This window comes from Zootoca vivipara, chromosome 9, assembly GCF_963506605.1.
Source record: "Zootoca vivipara chromosome 9, rZooViv1.1, whole genome shotgun sequence".
Classification (NCBI taxonomy): domain Eukaryota; kingdom Metazoa; phylum Chordata; class Lepidosauria; order Squamata; family Lacertidae; genus Zootoca; species Zootoca vivipara.
In genome coordinates, this window is record NC_083284.1 from 50,997,193 (window position 1) to 51,015,331 (window position 18,139).

The 18,139-nt window shown below is 42.8% G+C and overlaps 1 protein-coding gene across 2 annotated transcripts in view; it reads left to right on the top strand.

Moving 5' to 3' along the window:
* Positions 1 to 18,139, top strand: part of WWC2 (WW and C2 domain containing 2) — a 169,208-nt gene that overhangs the window by 45,221 nt on the left and 105,848 nt on the right. For both annotated transcript variants that reach the window (XM_060278728.1, XM_060278729.1), the window contains exon 2: positions 9,441 to 9,550. In XM_060278728.1, coding sequence (XP_060134711.1) covers positions 9,441 to 9,550 — 110 coding nt within the window. The remainder of the gene's footprint in view (positions 1 to 9,440; positions 9,551 to 18,139) is intronic.

Sequence of the window (18,139 nt, forward strand, 5' to 3'; positions counted from 1 at the left end):
GTATGTGTGTGTGTGTGAATGATAAAGAGGTATAAGGGAAGGGAAGAATCTCGGATTTATCCATTTATTTCAATGGGCAAATCTTCCTTCTGTTTCAAAAATAGCTTCTTGATCTGAACCAGACAATGAGATGGCTCCCTCAACCTTTTGTACCGTATGTCTGTGTCTCCCGTCATCTAGCCGCCTTTCCAGGATGCTCCCTCCATTCCATCACCATCTGAGCCCCCTGAGCATGCTCTGTCCTCATTTGAGGGGATTCTTCCCCTTTAGGGTTTTTTTTTCTTTTAAAAAATTGCACTTCTGTATACCTTGGGTTTACTCAAGGACCACTACGCATTGATGGTGCTGTTTTGGCTGCATAAGCATGAGTTGAAGGGGGAATTATTAAATTAACAACAACTGACCTTGATTTTATTGGCTTTGCTTTCAACTTTAGGCAAGATATACTAGGATTCGTAGGAGCCTAAATATGCATCCTATATTTGCTTACTCCAAAACATCCTGCAACTCCCAGTGGGGCTTATTCCCAGGTAAATATGCATAGAAATGCAACCTACACCTGCACTCCTAAACCTAATAACTGCACTTGGAAGTATCATCCACTGACTTTACTTCTGAATTGGTATAATGAAGAATTCCCCTTCTGAATAAGAACAAATTCAGTTTATTCCAGGATGCCTCCGGCAGCTTCCTAGCAGAATATGAAACTGCTGCTTTCCCCTGCTCCCTGGGACTTAAATCCTAAAGGTTTTTTTAAGTACCATGTATAATCACACCATTGGTAGAGCTATCCTATTTATAGCTGAATTCCATAAGTCTTACTTCTGTCATGTTGCAATATTAAGGTTTGGATTTCAAAAACTGGAATTTAATTTTGTTTTTTGTAAGAGTTGGCAACCCACAACGTGACATAATTCTAGCAGTTTGTAATAATCCTTAAACAACTGAGACATAAAGAATGTTCCTTAGGTACTTAGAACCAAGCATGTTTTAAGAAGGTTTGCAGAATCAGAACTATTGTTTTTGCTAGCATATGTTAAAAAATGCTTCTGAGATCATTTGAATTTATTTATATGGATACTAAACTTCATAGTGGTCTTTTAGGATTTAGGCTCAGGCTTGCTCATGAATCTCAAGTATGCAATCCAACTTGTTTCTGTCCCAACCTTCATGCAGTGATTGATCCAAAACAAGCATGTTACTTATTAATTGGGACTGCTAAATTAGTTCCCTTCTGCAAGATCTGATAATGAGCACTACCCAAGTGTATAAAAAATAGAGCTGGGACAGATTGCTTGTTGAATACTTCATAAAGTTGGTCAAAGACGTGAATTCTTTTACAGCTTCTCTGTCAAGAATTGGTTATATATTAAGTTGTGATGTAGCTAACTCTTTTTAGAGGATATGTGCATATGGCCTCTGGTTAATGATTTCCTACATTGGAAATACTTATTTTTTTCCCCTTGGCAATTGAACATTATTGATTGGCTTCCTCACTTTTGGCTTACTTTATCAGCTCTGCACTATTTTTTTTAATCTAAAGGCCACTTCATACAGCATAAAGTGGAAGGCACTAGTATTTAGAAATTAAGACACTCCTGCATCTGTGTAGATTGTAATATGTGATGGTCCCACATTTATGCATATTGGACGCTGGCTGCCAGAGGTGCACTAGGGCTACTGTGGCACATCCTTCCTAAGAATCAAGAATTTTTTCAAAAAAAATCCCTTTAAAGCCACAGGTTTTTTTTTATGCTTCTTTTAGAACTCACAGAAGCTCCACAAACATTTCTGCCAATCGGAACTCTGCAGCATTCAACCAATCCTAATAAAAATGATGTCAGATGACCATTTTTCATCTCTTTTTTGGAATAATATTTAAGTTTTCCATTTTAACAATCCAATAAACACCACATTAAAAGCATTCCAAATGATGACCATTTTTTCCTTAGCAGTGTGGATTGAACTTGAAAGAAAGATTCCAGTAGGGCTTAAAGCCACTGTCAATCAGCTGATTTGTGCTGTCTTCAGGTTCTCCTTTCGGCAAGGATTGGCTTCACTTTGAAGATTCAGCTGGGCAAGTCCTGGTTGCCCAGGAACAACCTGGAGCTTATTTTAAGGCTTGTTCCTTTGCAGCTGCATCTTTACCTCTGTATGCCTGTATGACTTGGAGAAAAGGGTAAGGTAAAGGGTAAAGGGACCCCTGACCATTAGGTCCAGTCGTGACTGACTCTGGGGTTGCGCGCTCATCTCGCATTATTGGCCGAGGGAGCCGGCGTATAGCTTCCAGGTCATGTGGCCAACATGACAAAGCCGCTTCTGGCAAACCAGAGCAGCACATGGAAACGCCGTTTACCTTCCCGCCGGAGCGGTTCCTATTTATCTACTTGCATTTTGATGTGCTTTCGAACTGCTAGGTTGGCAGGAGCTGGGACCAAGCAACGGGAGCTCACCCCATCACAGGGATTCGAACCGCTGACCTTCTGATCAGCAAGCCCTAGGCTCAGTGGTTTAGCCCACAGCGCCACCTGGTGTCCAGAGAAAAGGGTATTCAGAGCCAAATTTGGCTCATGATCTGGAGCAGGCACCCCCAAACTTCGGCCCTCCAGATGTTTTGGACTACAATTCCCATCTTCCCTGACAACTGGTCCTGTTAGCTAGGGATCATGGGAGTTGTAGGCAAAAACATCTGGAGGGCCGCAGTTTGGGGATGCCTGATCTGGAGGTTCCCCACGACTGGTTAACCTGAGATTAGCAAGCTCAAACCAGTTTGGTATCATGGTTTCAAATTATGGTTTGTTCTCCCTCCACTGTTCCATGAAGTCAGACATCACATAGAACTGTGGTATCTTCAGAAGTAAAAGTAGCTCTGGGAGAAGAAGAGAAAGAAGGAGCACATGAGCTCAAGATGTACTGTGTCTCTTGCTCATGATGGGAAATGAAAGTACATTTCTAGACCTATAAAGTGGCCTTTTATTTAACAACACACTGTAGCCTTCTTCTTCTTTGGCGATCACTCGTATCTGAGTAAGATTGTCTTCCATAAACACGGTTTTAACAATGGGTCCGTAAGTGACTGTGCAGGCCAATTCTGGATCCACACGTCGTTCCACAGTGGGGACACTGGTTTCCGGGTGGGAGTTGATCACGGTGTGGATTTGCCAAGCGTGCCTTCCTCTTAGCATGTTTCTCCCTTGCGTCCTGTGTTCGAGCGTCTTCAAAGTCCACGACACCTTTGGTAAAGGCTGTTCTCCAACTGGAGTGCTCGCAGGCCAATGTTTCCCAGTTGTCAGTGTTTATACTACATTTTTAAAGATTTGCCTTGAGACAGTCTTTAAACCTCTTTTGTTGACCACCAGCGTTACGCTTTCCGTTTTAAACTTCGGAATAGAGTAGTTGCTTTGGAAGACTATCATCAGGCATCCGCACAACATGAGGAATCCCATGCAGGTGAGTGAATGGTTTAGCAATGGAGGTGATGGCTTTCTCCATCCCTTGTCCACCAGAGTGCTCCACCAAGTTGAGAAGAATGGGAAGGCAATCTTTCAGCTCCACCCCTTCTTTGCCACCTGTGTTGATAGAATACAAAGAGGTTTTACAAGCCTGCTAAGAGGCTAGTATCCTCAATATCCGTACTGGAGATTGAGGAGGTAGTTCCGTGGTAATGCAGAATAGTACTCTCTTAACTAGTAATGTTGTGTGTGTGTGTGCGTGCACATATATTTGCAGGCTATGAACTTTTGTGGGCTTATTTACAAGGATGTTATGTACATTGCTGAAACTGAGACTAGATATGTAGAAGCAACTCCTTGAAATAAAATCAGTTTAGTGGTCAGTGGCGCTGTGGGTTAAACCAGAGTCTAGGGCTTGCTGATCAGAAGGTCGGCGGTTCGAATCCCTGCAATGGGGTGAGCTCCCGTTGTTCGGTCCCAGCTCCTGCCCACCTAGCAGTTCGAAAGCACATCAAAGTGCAAGTAGATAAATAGGGACAGCTCCGGCGGGAAGGTAAATGGCGTTTCCGTGTGCTGCTCTGGTTCGTCAGAAACAGCTTAGTCATGCTGGCCACATGACCCGGAAGCTGTCTGCGGACAAACGCCGGCTCCCTCGGCCTATAGAGCGAGATGAGCGCCGCAACCCCAGAGTCGGACACAACTGGACCTGATGGTCAGGGGCCCCTTTACCTTTACCTTTATCTAGCATTTGCTTTCAGGTTTGTCCATGTTCAGTGCTTCAGAGTCACCAAGATGCTCTCTCTTGGAAAGCTGCCCTTCTGACTCTCCGGAACCCTAATGTCGCCCTGTGAACATGCACGCTGAGTTTCATGCTCCTGCACTGGCACAGCAGTCAGTGCTATGTTTCTGGCGTTTCTGAACATTGCCTTGACCTCTTTCTACTGCCTCTCTTGGTTGGAGCCAGAGGCAGAGTATCAACTCACTGGCTGCCCTATCCTAACCTGTGCCTCTCCCTTTGTGATTTATTGTTAGCGCTGGACTATCAGTAAGGCAGCTCTCTCCCTCTTTTTTTGCTGGAGTTCCTCTCATAAGGACTTTAATGTGCGCTGTAAGCCAGCATGACTCTTCCTCCCTCCCTCTCCCTTTGCTTGCTCACAGGCTGAGGGCAAGAACTGCCTGGTGGAAACATCTGTATTTATACTGATTAGTATCACCAATCTGCAAAAAGGCATGTCTATTTAACATACATTTAAGTGCTAATTATCACTGACTGTAATTGCTGCATCTCGTTGCCCCACCTTACAGTTTTCTCCTTTATATACCTGCCAACTAATGTTTCACTTCATGTACCTGACAAAGTGAGTCCACTAAAGCGTATGCCACAGTACATTTGTTAGTCTTTAAGGTTTTCCCAGTAGTGATGTATGGAAGTGAGAGCTGGACCATAAAGAAGGCTGATCGCCGAAGAATTGATGCTTTTGAATTATGGTGCTGGAGGAGACTCTTGAGAGTCCCATGGACTGCAAGAAGATCAAACCTATCCATTCTTAAGGAAATCAGCCCTGAGTGCTCCCTGGAAGGACAGATCGTGAAGCTGAGGCTCCAATACTTTGGCCACCTCATGAGAAGAGAAGAATCCTTGGAAAAGACCCTGATGTTGGGAAAGATTGAGGGCACTAGGAGAAGGGGACGACAGAGGACAAGATGGTTGAACAGTGTTCTCGAAGCTACGAACATGAGTTTGACCAAACTGCGGGAGGCAGTGCAAGACAGGAGTGCCTGGCGTGCTATGGTCCATGGGGTCACGAAGAGTCGGACACGACTAAACGACTAAACAACACAACAACAAGGCATCACAAGGCTCTTGGTTGTTTATAATGGGAAGGGTGAAATCCTGAACCTGTTTACCTGGGGCTCAGCCCATTGAATTCAATAGGTTTTTTAAACAGGCCTGTTAGTTGTACATGGGATGCCGAGATGTTGTCTGTTGTTGTCTCAAGTTATTGCCATACATTTGATCTGAATAGAGACAATAGTTTCCATTCCTGCTACAGGTGTTACTTAACTTTGCATTGTCAGTTTGATTGTTTTATCACCTACTACTGCTGTTATAAAGGCATACTTTGTTTATTTTGCACACACTCAAGCAGTAATTGAATTATCACTGTCTGTACTATTTGCATTTCATTTCTCTTTGATCTCGCTGCTTACAACTCCTCCTCTTACAACCATGTGAATGTTTATCTGCGTCTGAGGATTACATCTGATGAAGTGAACTCTAGTCCACACAAGTTTATACCATAATAAAATTTGTTAATCTCTAGGGTGTCACAAGAGTTTTTAATATTATTGTCATTTTTGAAGCACTTATTTGCATATGCTGCAAGTTTTAGTCTTGGTTATGCAGCCATCCTAGATGGGTTAGAGAATCCTCATTTTCTTCCATGAAGAAGCATATTGCTTGGACCATGGGTGACCAAACTGAATGAATTCGCAGAGGCAGTGGAGATTTGGGACACATTTGTGGCAAGCCTAACTATGGCACTTGGCTGGGCCAGTGCTCCTGCCTGCTTTTCCAGCTTTGCACTGCTTGCTGTTGCTTCCCAGATCAGTGGACAGACGACACAAATGTATTGTGCATGGAACCATTAATTTTCAAGCATTGTAAAGAAATAACAGATCTCTGCCCCAGAGAACTTGCAGTCTAAAAAACAGGAGTGAAGAAGGTGAGAGTGAGGAGGGGCAACCAACACAGTCTGTGTAAACACTCCAATTTTGTCTACGTTCAGTGAGCTCCCATCGCTGCTTTGGGAAGTGGTATACGCACCACATTAGCCACAATCCATATCTATCCTGTTGTTTCTTAGGAAATACTGTGTTTTGTTGTGCAAACCAGCTACATGAAAAAAATCATGCTTAAATATTATCCGGAATTGCATGAAGACCACCTTCTAAAGGAGAAGGTTCAGTAGATAGTGAACTGTTTCAAGTCCTAGTGAGAGAGGAAGATGTTTGATTTCCTCCCATCTTGGCACGCTGGTTCATAACTGCATCAACCTTTCTCTCTTTTCTGTCCCCCATCCCATTGTATTTTTCATCTTAACTAAGCGGCCCAACCTTACTTAGTTTTTATTTATTTGTTTGTTTATTTTATTGCCACTTAATCATCCCTGTCCCACAAGCTTGTACAGTGGTACCTCGGGTTACAGATACTTCGGGTTACAGATGCTTCAGGTTACAGACTCTGCTAAACCAGAAATAGTACCTCGGGTTAAGAACTTTACCTCAGGATGAGAACAGAAATCGTGCGGCGATGGTGGGAGGCCCCATTAGCTAAAGTGGTACCTCAGGTTAGGAACAGTTTCAGGTTAATAACGGACCTCCAGAACAAATTAAGTTCTTAACCCGAGGTACCACTGTAGTTCTTATCTCAACCACTTTATTCTGAGAACAACCTTGTGAGATAGATAAGATGGAGAGTTAGAAACTTGACCACGATTACCCAGTGAGCCTCATGACTGAATTGAAATTGCACTCGAGGTCTGCCAGCTTTTAGTCAAGCACTTTAAACACTGCACCACTCTGGCTGGCTCTACCTTTTGCCTTTCTCCTGAGAGAAAATCGGGAGATTTTTATTTGTACCCTGTAAGGCTCTATGATATCCACCCTAAGTTAGGGAAAGCAGAAACAACATACTTAGTATTCTAAATGTGAGTTTGCTATAGATTTATATAACGATATTATGATACTTGCTGTTTCATTTTCAATTTATTTCCTGTGAATTCCCATCACTGAATTTTCCTTCTCACTTCCCCAGCACACAGAGCCAATGTCTTCAGTGATCTATTTGCTATCATACCATCCCCAGGTTTTTTCTTGGGGAGTTCCAGCCCATAGACCTGATCAGCATATCATGCTGTTGCATTTTACTGTATAAATTGCCTTTCAGTATTATTTTTATTAAGCCAGATTCTTGGCTTCCATGTCAGTCTTCTATATTCCTCTGAAGTTCCTAACTTTGGTCAGAAATTGAATGCAAGGTTAAGAGTGGCTTCACCCTTTTTGATATCCCTCAGACTCCATCTATTGCTGATAGATCCTGCTCTAGCAAGAAGCAAGCTGTTTCCCTCCGAAGACATCTTTCTGCAATTATTTATTAGATGTTTGGGTTAGGCAGAGCCATAGCTACAGGCGGGCTAGCTGGGTGCTTTGCCCTGGATGAAGCCACCAGAGAGGTGCCATTGAGACTTGCAGTCTCTCTCTCTCTCTCTCTCTCTCTCTCTCTCTCTCTCTCTCTCTCTCTCTCTCTCTCTCTCTCTCTCTCTGCAAATGTGCATGGGGTGAGTGCCAAACTGGGTCTTTGACTGTGGTGAAATAAAGCCTAGTTTTCCGCCTGGGTTAGGATGCTACAACAGAATCTCTTAACAAGAATCCTTAACAAGGTTAATAAAAGGGCAATGAGCCTTGTGTATTTATTATTTATGTATGCTACTGTACTGCAGCCCATGTTTTGTTAGCCCAAAAATAGAAAACGAGCGAGGTCCCAACCAAAGAAGAATGGCAATTTAAGTTGACAGAATTTGCACAACTTGCAGACTTAACATATCGAAGAAGAGAACAAGAAGAACAGAAGTTTAAAGGAGATAGGAAAACGTTTATTGAATATTTGGGAAATAATTGTGTACAGCTGAAAACGCTGGCAGCATTAAGATAAATTCAACAGTGCAAATAAGTTTTGATGGCTGGAATACTTATTGGTATAGTTTTTTTGTAAAATATGCAGGGATTTACGATATGTAAAATGAACCATGAAAAGAGAAGAAGGGAAGTCATTGATATCTTAAGGATGTAAAATGAGTATTTTAAATTGTAAATCAGAAAATTTAATAAAAATTATATATATAAGAAAGGTTGCAGGGTTTGGAAATTTCTACTGTATAGAAAAGGCAAGTAGAAGGCATGGAGAAAGTGGATGGAGAAAAGTTTTTCTCCCTCTCGTAACACTTGAACCCATGGACACCTGGAGAATCTGAATGTTGGAAGATTGAAACAAAAGGACTTCTTCATGCAGTGCATAGTTAACTGTGGAACTCACTCTCACAGGAGGCAATGATGGCCACCAACCTAGACAGCTTTAAAAGAGGATTAGACAAATTCATGGAGAAGGGTATTTATGGCTACTAGGCATGATGGCTATCCTCTGCCTCCACAGTAATGCTTCTCATTGTGAATTACTGAATTCCAAAGGAGGGGAGAGAGTGCTCTTGTGGGCTTTTTGTTTCATTTTTATTTATTAAATTTCTATGTTGCCCTTCATCCGAGGATCACGGGGGTTTACAATATAAAAACACAAATATACATAACATAGTAACAAAACAAAAAACACCCCACAGTTTAAAAGGCCATAGATTGTTTAATTAGCCAAAGGCCTGGGAGAAGAGGAATGTTTTTTCCTGGCACCTAAAGACATGTAACAGAAGCGTCAGGCGAGCCTTTCTAACAGGCATCTGGTTGGCCACTGTGAGAACAGGATGCAGGACTAGATGGACCATTGGCCTGATCCAACAAACTCTTATGTTTTTAACCCTAAGTTAGGCAAATCCTCGAATTTGTCTTCTGGGTTTATATGGGATTATGTCGGTCCAGTTTAATTCCACTGTGCCCCATCAAGGAGGGGCTCTGATTTTTAGAGCAAAGAGGGCACATCATAGCTCTGAAAAATGGGTGTCCCAGAATGGTATCTTGTTTGGTCTTGAGAAAAGGCATATATTGAAGATTTCCTTGATTCTGTTTAGACATCTCAGACATTGGTTTTTTTAGCCTCTTACCCTTGTCAGTTCATCCTAAACAAGCCTTTCTCTCTTCCTCGTTTGAAAGTGGAGATATTGAACAGTGACACTTCTGAATTACTTTGCCTAATTTTCTGCATGTGTATGTCTAGGAAAATTCCATAATCTTAATTCAATTACTTTCTGGTTTTGTTTTTAGGTTAACAAAGCCATTATCCTTTGCAGACTGTGTTGGAGATGAGCTACCATGGGGATGGGAAGCTGCATACGATCCTCAGATTGGTGTGTACTATATCGACCACATAAACCGTAAGTGTTTTCTCTAAGTGCTTTATTGATTATTTAAGAAGGCTTAGCCAGATTAGACTCTGTTGTTAGACTCTTAACAAGAACTTGAAGAGGAGAGATTTCTTATGAGACAGTCAAAACTCCCCATAGCAATTCTTTTAGTGCTTTTCCTTAGAAAATAAATGAATGTCTACCGCTGCTACTCCCCTCCCCACTTCCTTCCTTCCTTTTTTTTAAAAAAAAACTGCTCTTATATCCTTCTGTCTGTCAAGGACACTTAAAACTGAGGTTCTCAAAATGGAGATCAGAATTGCACAGGATTGACTGTTAACCTTAAAACCTCTGTGCCACTAATTAAAACATTCTGTTTTTCTGTTTATACAAACATAAGGAATAACTCCCCATCTTTGTCAAAACTTAACATTCTAATTGGTCTCTCTGTAAGCCAGAAACACAGAATCCAGAAGATGCTGGAACACTATTCAGTAAATATATTCATAGGAAACTGCATTAAATCTAAATATAACCATATATTCATAATTGCTTTTGTGCTGTGGTTTTCAAACCGAGGGATCCTCAAAGTGAAGGTGAGTCATGGCAGGCAGGCTTCCATGAAAGCCAGCTTGCTCACAGATGTCAGTCTTTCCCTGCATTGTGCAACCACAGGGGAATGCTGGGTGTTTTCTGGGATGCATTCTCATTAGGCTCAGGAGACCTGACTAGCACCCCATGTAAGCTGTATGTCTGCCCCTGAATTCTTTGCCATAGGTAGAAGTTTCTCAGTTGGTAAGTTAATGTCCCACATCCAGACATTAGAGACTGAATTGTGCTACAGTGGTACCTCTAGTTACGAACTTAATTTGTTCTGGAGGTCCGTTCTTAACCTGAAACTGTTCTTAACTAGAGGCGTGCTTTCGCTAATGGGGCCTCTTGCTGCCGCTACACCGCTGGCACACGATTTCTGTTCTCATCCTGGGGCAAAGTTCTCAACTCAAGGTAACTCTTCCAGGTTAGCGGAGTTTGTAACATGAAGTGTTTGTAACCTGAGGCGTTTGTAACTCTCGGTACCACTGTACTTCTGACAGCATGGGTGGTGTAAAAACCTCAGAAGTAGCTGATCTAATGACACACAAATGGTCCCAAAATTATTAGTTGGGAGTTGCATGTGGGCTGTACAGAGTGACATTCCATTGCACAAGCAGAAGTTGACAAGCATAGCATTGGATAAAACCCAGTGTAATTGCTTACTACTTTTCATTTAAGAATTTCTGTCATCTGTGCTGCTGAGATGTTACTTGTTAAAAAGTAGTGAAGAGCTTAATCTTCTTGGAACTATCTGAGCTTTGTGTAGCTTGAGATTTCAAAAATTGTTTTTAATAACAATAAAACCAATTTTGGAAGAGTAGACAGCAGAAAAAGGAAAGGAAAAGCCTGAGTACTTCATGTACTACATCAGGGCTGGCTCTACATAGACCCCCGGTGGCGCAGTGCACCATGGCGGGGGGCTGGTAAGCTGGGCGCCGGCCTGGCAACCAATTGCGCCCTGTGAGGGAAACCAATTGCGCCCTGCGAGGGCGGGGCGGGCGGCGGAGCGATCTCCGCCTCTCAGCACCAGGGCGCGCGATCTGCTCAAGACGGCCCTGTACTACATTGGTGTACTCTCAGCCTCGCCACAAAGAGAACAAAGTAACATCCTTCATGTTTGTATACCATAACTTGTGAAAGAGCCTGTATACCGTGTTTCTCCAAAAATAAGACACCGTCTTAAATTTTTCCTCAAAAAACACACGGTGGCTTATTTTCAGGGGATGTCTCATTTTATTTTATTTTATTTTATTGAGTATGGTACACTTTAACCTACAAGGTTAAACTGCCTATCACTATGGCTTATTTTCGGGGTATGGCTTATTTTCGGGGGTATGGCATATTTTCAGGGTATGGCTTCTTTTCGTGAGAAACACGGTATGTATGCTCATAGAGTTTCCCCATGTTATGATGGCCACATGTTGCAGGAACACGTGGAGTCTACTGGCATTATCCCTATTCTCCACCCATATGCACATTTACTCTAAACCAATGTAGTGTGTATAGCCTTGTAGTGATATTTTATCACTAAGCACCAGATATAATAGTAGGGTCTTGCTAACGAATGCTCATATCAAAATAAAACCAGGCTCCAAGGGTCTGCAGCAATTCTTGTCTCTTTAAAATAGAGCACCAGCAGAAGAGGGGTTATCACTTGGGTAAGATAAATATAACAACAACAACAACAACAACAACAACAACAACAACAACAATTTATTATTACGGCCAAAGACCAGTTCAACCTGATAAATATTAAAAGGTGGCTTACTGAAGTCATAATGGTCCATCTAAAGAGCATGCTGTGAAGAAAGGAGAGTCATGGACCAGCTATTTGTTATTATTATCCTAGATTATAACCGGACATGGCTTGTCTGAGAAATAAGATTAAAACTGCATTAAAATCAGAGGTTATGAAGTACTATGTTTTGTAGTGTGCTAAAAATCTTTACAGGGCTAAGATCCATACTTGAGGTGTCAAGGATGAAGAAACAAGATACAACTCTGTCTATAGCAAACCTGAGACAGCCTGTTTGGAATTTGTTTACGCGGCAGGTTTTTACTGGGCATGCTGCACTGGAATGCAACAAAACACACATATTTGTAATGAACTGCCCCTTCTTCTGCTGTGGGCTTTAAAATGTGTGTAGGGGTGAGGTTTTTGAGGGGGTGTTTTTGTAAATGTGTTTTATGGAAGGTGGTGGAATGGGTGTACTTTTGTTTTGCTGAACTGGTTTTACCTCATTGTTTGAAACTGAGGTTTCAGGTACTTAATGCTCTCTTAGTGGTATATTAATCCATGTTGACGGAGCAATTTTGGTGAAACTTTTCTGGAGCGCAGTAGACATCAGGTATGTAGGGTATTGGAGTGGGTGTTCTGAAGAGAGCATTCTTTGTTTGAGTTACTGGATGGTAAACTGCCTGTGATAAGGGTCAGAGGCAGGTCATTTGTCTTACATGCTAAAGTTGAGATTATAGTTTTAATTCTTCTGCCTGGAATGCAACGGTCTGATAATTGCTAACTGCAGCACACAGGAGTTTACCAAAAGTTTCATTAACTTTTAGCTGTAGAACTGGCAGTTTGGGGAGGCATTTGTATACATTATCAGTTGTACAGAAATGTAGATGATTTATTAACAGCTGCAGCACTTGCGTTACTGTTAGTCTTTGTACTGTTGGAAGCAACATATCTCCCTTTTTTCAGCCAATGAGCATTTTGCTCCTTAAAAGAAATGGATGCCAAACAGTCCCGGCTATTATTTTAGGTAGGAGGGTAATGTTGTATCCTCAGCCTTTTTATGTAGCCTGAATTCTTTTGAAACAGCTGGCATGGTGTAGTGGCTAAGACTGTCAGCTGTCAAGCATGGCGTTCCTGGTTCTAGGATTGTCCTTTCCATGAATTCATGAGGAGGCCTTAGTTAAGGCACTGCTTTCTCAGCCTCTGTTCTCTTCAGAAAGATGAGGATGATAATAGTCACTTACCTCACAGGGTGGTGGATTATGGGATGAATGTTCAAATATGCCAACCAAAGCCCCACATAAATGTTAAGTATTATTGTTGAAACCGTAAGAATCCCAAGCAGTGATTTCCACCCCTTAGCCGTTCTGAAGAATTGACTTTCAGTATGTGATGACTGTTGGGTTTGATTTACTACCTCCTTTCCCCCCATTTTGGTATGGTTTCAGTGTTGCAGTTCAATAAATCAAAGTTGCATATCAGCAGCGCTGCTTGGATAAGTTCCCAATTTGTATTGTAGGCTCAGGATCAGAAAGCAAAAACAGTTAAGAAGAATCCCTTGCTTAGTTTAGTCTTTAGCTTGCTCAAAATATATTTAAGTTCACCTAACTCATGTATGCAATTTTCTTTTTGAAAAGGTACCCCAGGGCTTTTCACATAATTTCAGAATTACATCACTAGTACAAAATAAGGGCAGCATGTCTACCAACAGTAGCTTTTTCATTTATGTAGGCTATTGACAGAGAAATGGTGGTTATATGTGTGAGGTAAATATATTTATTCAGAAACTTGTCAGAGAGGTGGCACAGTCACACTGTCACAACCCACTATTGATTAGTTATTGTTTGTGCACAACTTCTGGTTCTACAATTGAGTTACTATAAACAAGAGGGGCTTTGGTAAGCTGTTTGCACAATCAGAACTTACGTGTCCTGTTCTAGCCAGGCAAGGAGATTGTACTGAAAAAATATGGAGCAAGGAAATGCAAGACTAAGGAAGGGCTACCTCCTGGGGTTGTTGCGCTGTTGCATCAACACTGAGCAGCCGGAGACTCAGGGCTCCCCCCCCCCCCCCCACGGAACTTGCCAAAACTTAGTTCCAGCACCTTTCAGGTGGGTGCCATTACCATTATAAGAGAACAAGGGAGGCATTCATGGTGAGTTTTGGCACCTCTTTTTCTGGAAATATAGCACTGCAGAGACTGGTGGTTGTTATTTTGTTTTTGTTTTTAAGTGGACCTATAGCCTCACATCTTTCTGGAGCTTCTCACAGCCAGTATCCAGAGCACATACGGGGTTTATGTTTCCCTCCTTTCCCTCCTAAGTAGTCCAGTTGGATGGTAGGTCTGAGGCTGCTAGTTGAGCATTGAGTCACCATAATGGAACTTCTGTCCAGGCAGAATTGCCACTAGTTCTGAAGTCCTGGAGAGAATGATGGGCAAGCCCAGGTCTGGAATCAAGGTCCCAATAAGGGACAGTGGGATCCCTCATATTGGAGGCCCATGGTGGAAGACTGTTTTTCTGGGGAAGGGCCTCCAGCTGAGCTTCATGAAGCATGGAGTGCCCAGGTCTCCATTTGTGCTAGAGGGCTCTCTGGAACCATGTTCCTCCTCCTCTGCACAGGAGATCTCATTGGGGCTCAGTTCTGAGTCTGGATCCTGATGCTTAGGCAGGAGAAGAGAAAACAGAATCTAATGCTACAGTCACACACACACACAAAACAAGTTGGACCAAACCCCAAGACATATCTAAGCAAACTAGTACTGTTGCCCATATAACATCTGTACAGTTTCCTCCTCAAAAGACAACACTAGGTATGATTGCTGAAAGAACAGGTAATCCTTTTTTCTTTTTTTCTTTTGCACAGGACAGATACAATTACAACTAGAAAAAACACAGCATTATCCTCAAATGTCTTGGGGAAAGACACCTTCTTATAACAGCTTGACTTGTAAATTGCTAGAAATCCTCTCCACTTCTCACAAGCCACCCACAGTGTTGGAACTAATATTTAACCAAGTCAAAATATTTTGCAGGAGCCTGAAGCTGCTAACCGATGTAAGCATCTCACCCATCATGATCTGAAAAGAGTTGTGTAATATGATGTATCATTTGTGGCCATTTCAGCAACACGTTCACATGTTTTATCCACCCCCACCCCGTGTTGCTACTTTTATGTTTCTGGCAGGATTTCCATCCTGTGCCAAATGCATGGAGGCAGATGATGGATTTAAATAGCACATACACATATACACCCCTCGGCTTGAGATCTCAGCATGTAAATGGTTATTTTTCTAAAACATCTACTAACTTCAAATGAAAATGCCGATGCCTGATGACTCTCACTATGATGCAGACTTCATGACCCTTCATCACAATGGCAATTTGTATGTTTGTGTCCATTGTTGTTTTTTTGTAAAGCATTTGTGTCCATTGTTGTTGTTGACTTCCTGCTGCTTATGAATGGTTCCCTTGTAAGGTTCTCAAAGGTTATAGACCGAACAAATGTCTTGTGTCTTGCTCTGAATCAACGGCACACACTGTTCTTTAGTACCTGGAGACATAGGTGAAGTATAATGGCAATGAGAGGATTATTTGCTTCTTTTCTGTACAAGTCCTGGCAGGATTGGGATTGGAGATAGTAAGGAGCACTGGAACAGGAAATGTTTGCCTAGAAGCGTTTATGTCAGGTAATGCCCATTCCCACCAACTTCGAGTGCCGGAAGAGGCGTTGGGATGGATCCTTAGCCGACATGGCCAGCGGGTGCTCACCACTGCTCTGCAGTCATGCGGTATCCCCTTAAGGGAGGCTATGGGTGCCTCATGTCCAGATACCCAGCTCAGGGGTTGACCGTTGCACCCGTGTCATGGTGATCTTGGTGGGTCACCCAGATGTGATGCAAGGTAAAAGGTGACCCTTTACCTTGGTCAACTCTGTTTAATCATCAACCTGCACACGGGCTTGTTGATTTCAGGATACATACCCAATGCCTACGTCAAACCATCTGACATCTGCAATGAATGAAAGTTATGGACTTATTTGATTCCAACCCTGTTGTCCTTTGCACCTGGGACTGCAATGGGGAATCAATGCACTGCCTGAGATGGAAGGGAAGATGCAGTCATGGTGAAGTCAAGAAGGATAATACTATTACTTTCCCTTCTACTTTTTGAAGCTTTAAGAAGCACCAATGTGCTTACCAGCTAGCTTCTGATTGAAGTTTTGGCAGTTTGCCTCTTTGTTTCAGGGTTTGACATATGGACCTTGGATAATTTAATGCTTTAGTATGGAAATGTCTGAGCTCCAAAAGTGACCTGCTTTCTCTTAGCTTCTTCCGTGTTGTCATTCAGCTGTGGGTTAATGACTCCTTTATATAGGGAGCAGATACACACACCCAATTGGGATTGATTGGGATCAATCAGTTTGTGGAAAGGACACCTGTATATACCTAGCTTTCAAGAGATGCCACCTTCACCACCCAGCTAACCAGTAGAGCAGAAATGACATATCTGCAGGAATTCAGTGGGTAAGGCTTGGTGAAGTCTTGGCCCCCCATGGTAACGTTTTTTTGTTAAACTAGTGACCTTCCATGGATCTTACCTAGCAATGCCAACACTAGAACACAACAGGAAGCTTGGTAAATTTAGAAATTCTAGTTTTGCATGCTGTTGTTGGTAAAGAAGGTAAGTAACAGATTGGTAGCCAGTTTCAGGAGTGGGTGTTTAATTATGTTGACCTAGTCTTCGCCGTGTGAATTGTGCACTAATGACTTGCAGTCAAAAAGCATGTTGTAGAAAAGATGCATGGCTCTAATTTTTAGGGTTGATGGAAGCATGCCATACTTTTTGAAGTGTTGATTAGGTGGTTAATCATGCTCGCAATTAATGCAGTAAATCTACGTTGATTGGACTGGGGTTCAGTTCCCCTTTTTGCTTTTTTAGGTTTTGTTTTACATTTGACATTTTAATTGTATGTAGGTAATACACTTTCTCTTTAAGTAGGGAGCAACAGAAGTAAAGCTTCTTCAGTAGATGTTTTGAAAGGAAACCCATGAAAAATAAAAGTACCTGGTGTTTTATGGACCATTTAATTTTACATTAAATGTATGGCTGGCAGTTGGGTTTAATTTCATTTTTCTTGAAGAACAGCTTCAAACTGGGGGGGGGGGGGGACCTGGGTTGTGTTAGCACTAAAATACTGTTTTGTTCAAACACAGCATGCTCTTTCTGCAAATATGCACACTCTGCCTTGGAAGTAAGCCCCATTAATTATAATGTCCCTTCTGTAGGATTCTCCTCTGTCCCTTTAACCCTTTCTTTTTCCAAATAGCATTGCCTTTACAGTGGAACCTCTACTCAAGACCACAATCCGTTCCAGAGGCCACCGTTGTGCACAGGCGCATTTAGCAGCAGCCTGCTTCTGTGCATGTGCAGACGGCGGCAGCCATTTCTGCCACGTGAGCGAATCACGGCAAACCCGGTGTTTACTTCCTGGTTTGCCGCGGTCGCGATTTGAAATGGGCCAAAGTAGAGTGGGACGTAAGTAGAGTTCCTACTGTACATTGATTTGTTTTCCCTCCCTAAGTTATAGCTGGGGTAGGGGGATCAGGATTGGGACTTCACAAGGAGGGAGGGGGTATTTAATGCTTTCCCCTCTCACCATGGTTCTGATAACCATCCTGTCACGGTGGCTGGAGAAGGCTACTTCAGAGTAACGACTCTACACAGCTCTGCATTTTATGGTTTTATTGGTGCTGAGTATTTACAGTGCTAATGGCAGTGCTATTTACAAAGACCCATCTGTTTAGCTTGAATCAGAACCTCCCAGTGGCTTTTGGCGCGTTTTGCACCAACATAATAACTTGGGGAGACCCATCCTCTTCCCCCGACGCCTTTTGCGAAGTTCCGGAGTTGGGGGGACTGGCCTGCCCCCCTTCCTTTCCCCTTCCTGTCCCACCTGGGACGATGGCTCTCTTTCCCTGCCAGAGCCTTGGAACCCATTTCCTGTTTCCCCACTTGAGCTGGAGCTTTCCTTCTTTTCAGCCTCGCTCGGGTCTGGGCTGGAACTCAGGAGGGGAGGGGCTTCGCGATATCCCTTGCCCCTCACACATCCATTCCCCTCCCAGGCCCCCCTTCTCCCCTCCCTAGAGGCTGCTCGGGTGTCAGTGGTGACTGAAAACCTAGAAACTCCGTGCTGTCCGATCCGGTTGGTGTGAACACCTCCCCCCAGTCCCTCTGTCTCCCTCCTTCCTCCTGTGAAGAGGGAAATCCCAAAAAGTCCGTGGCCTCAGA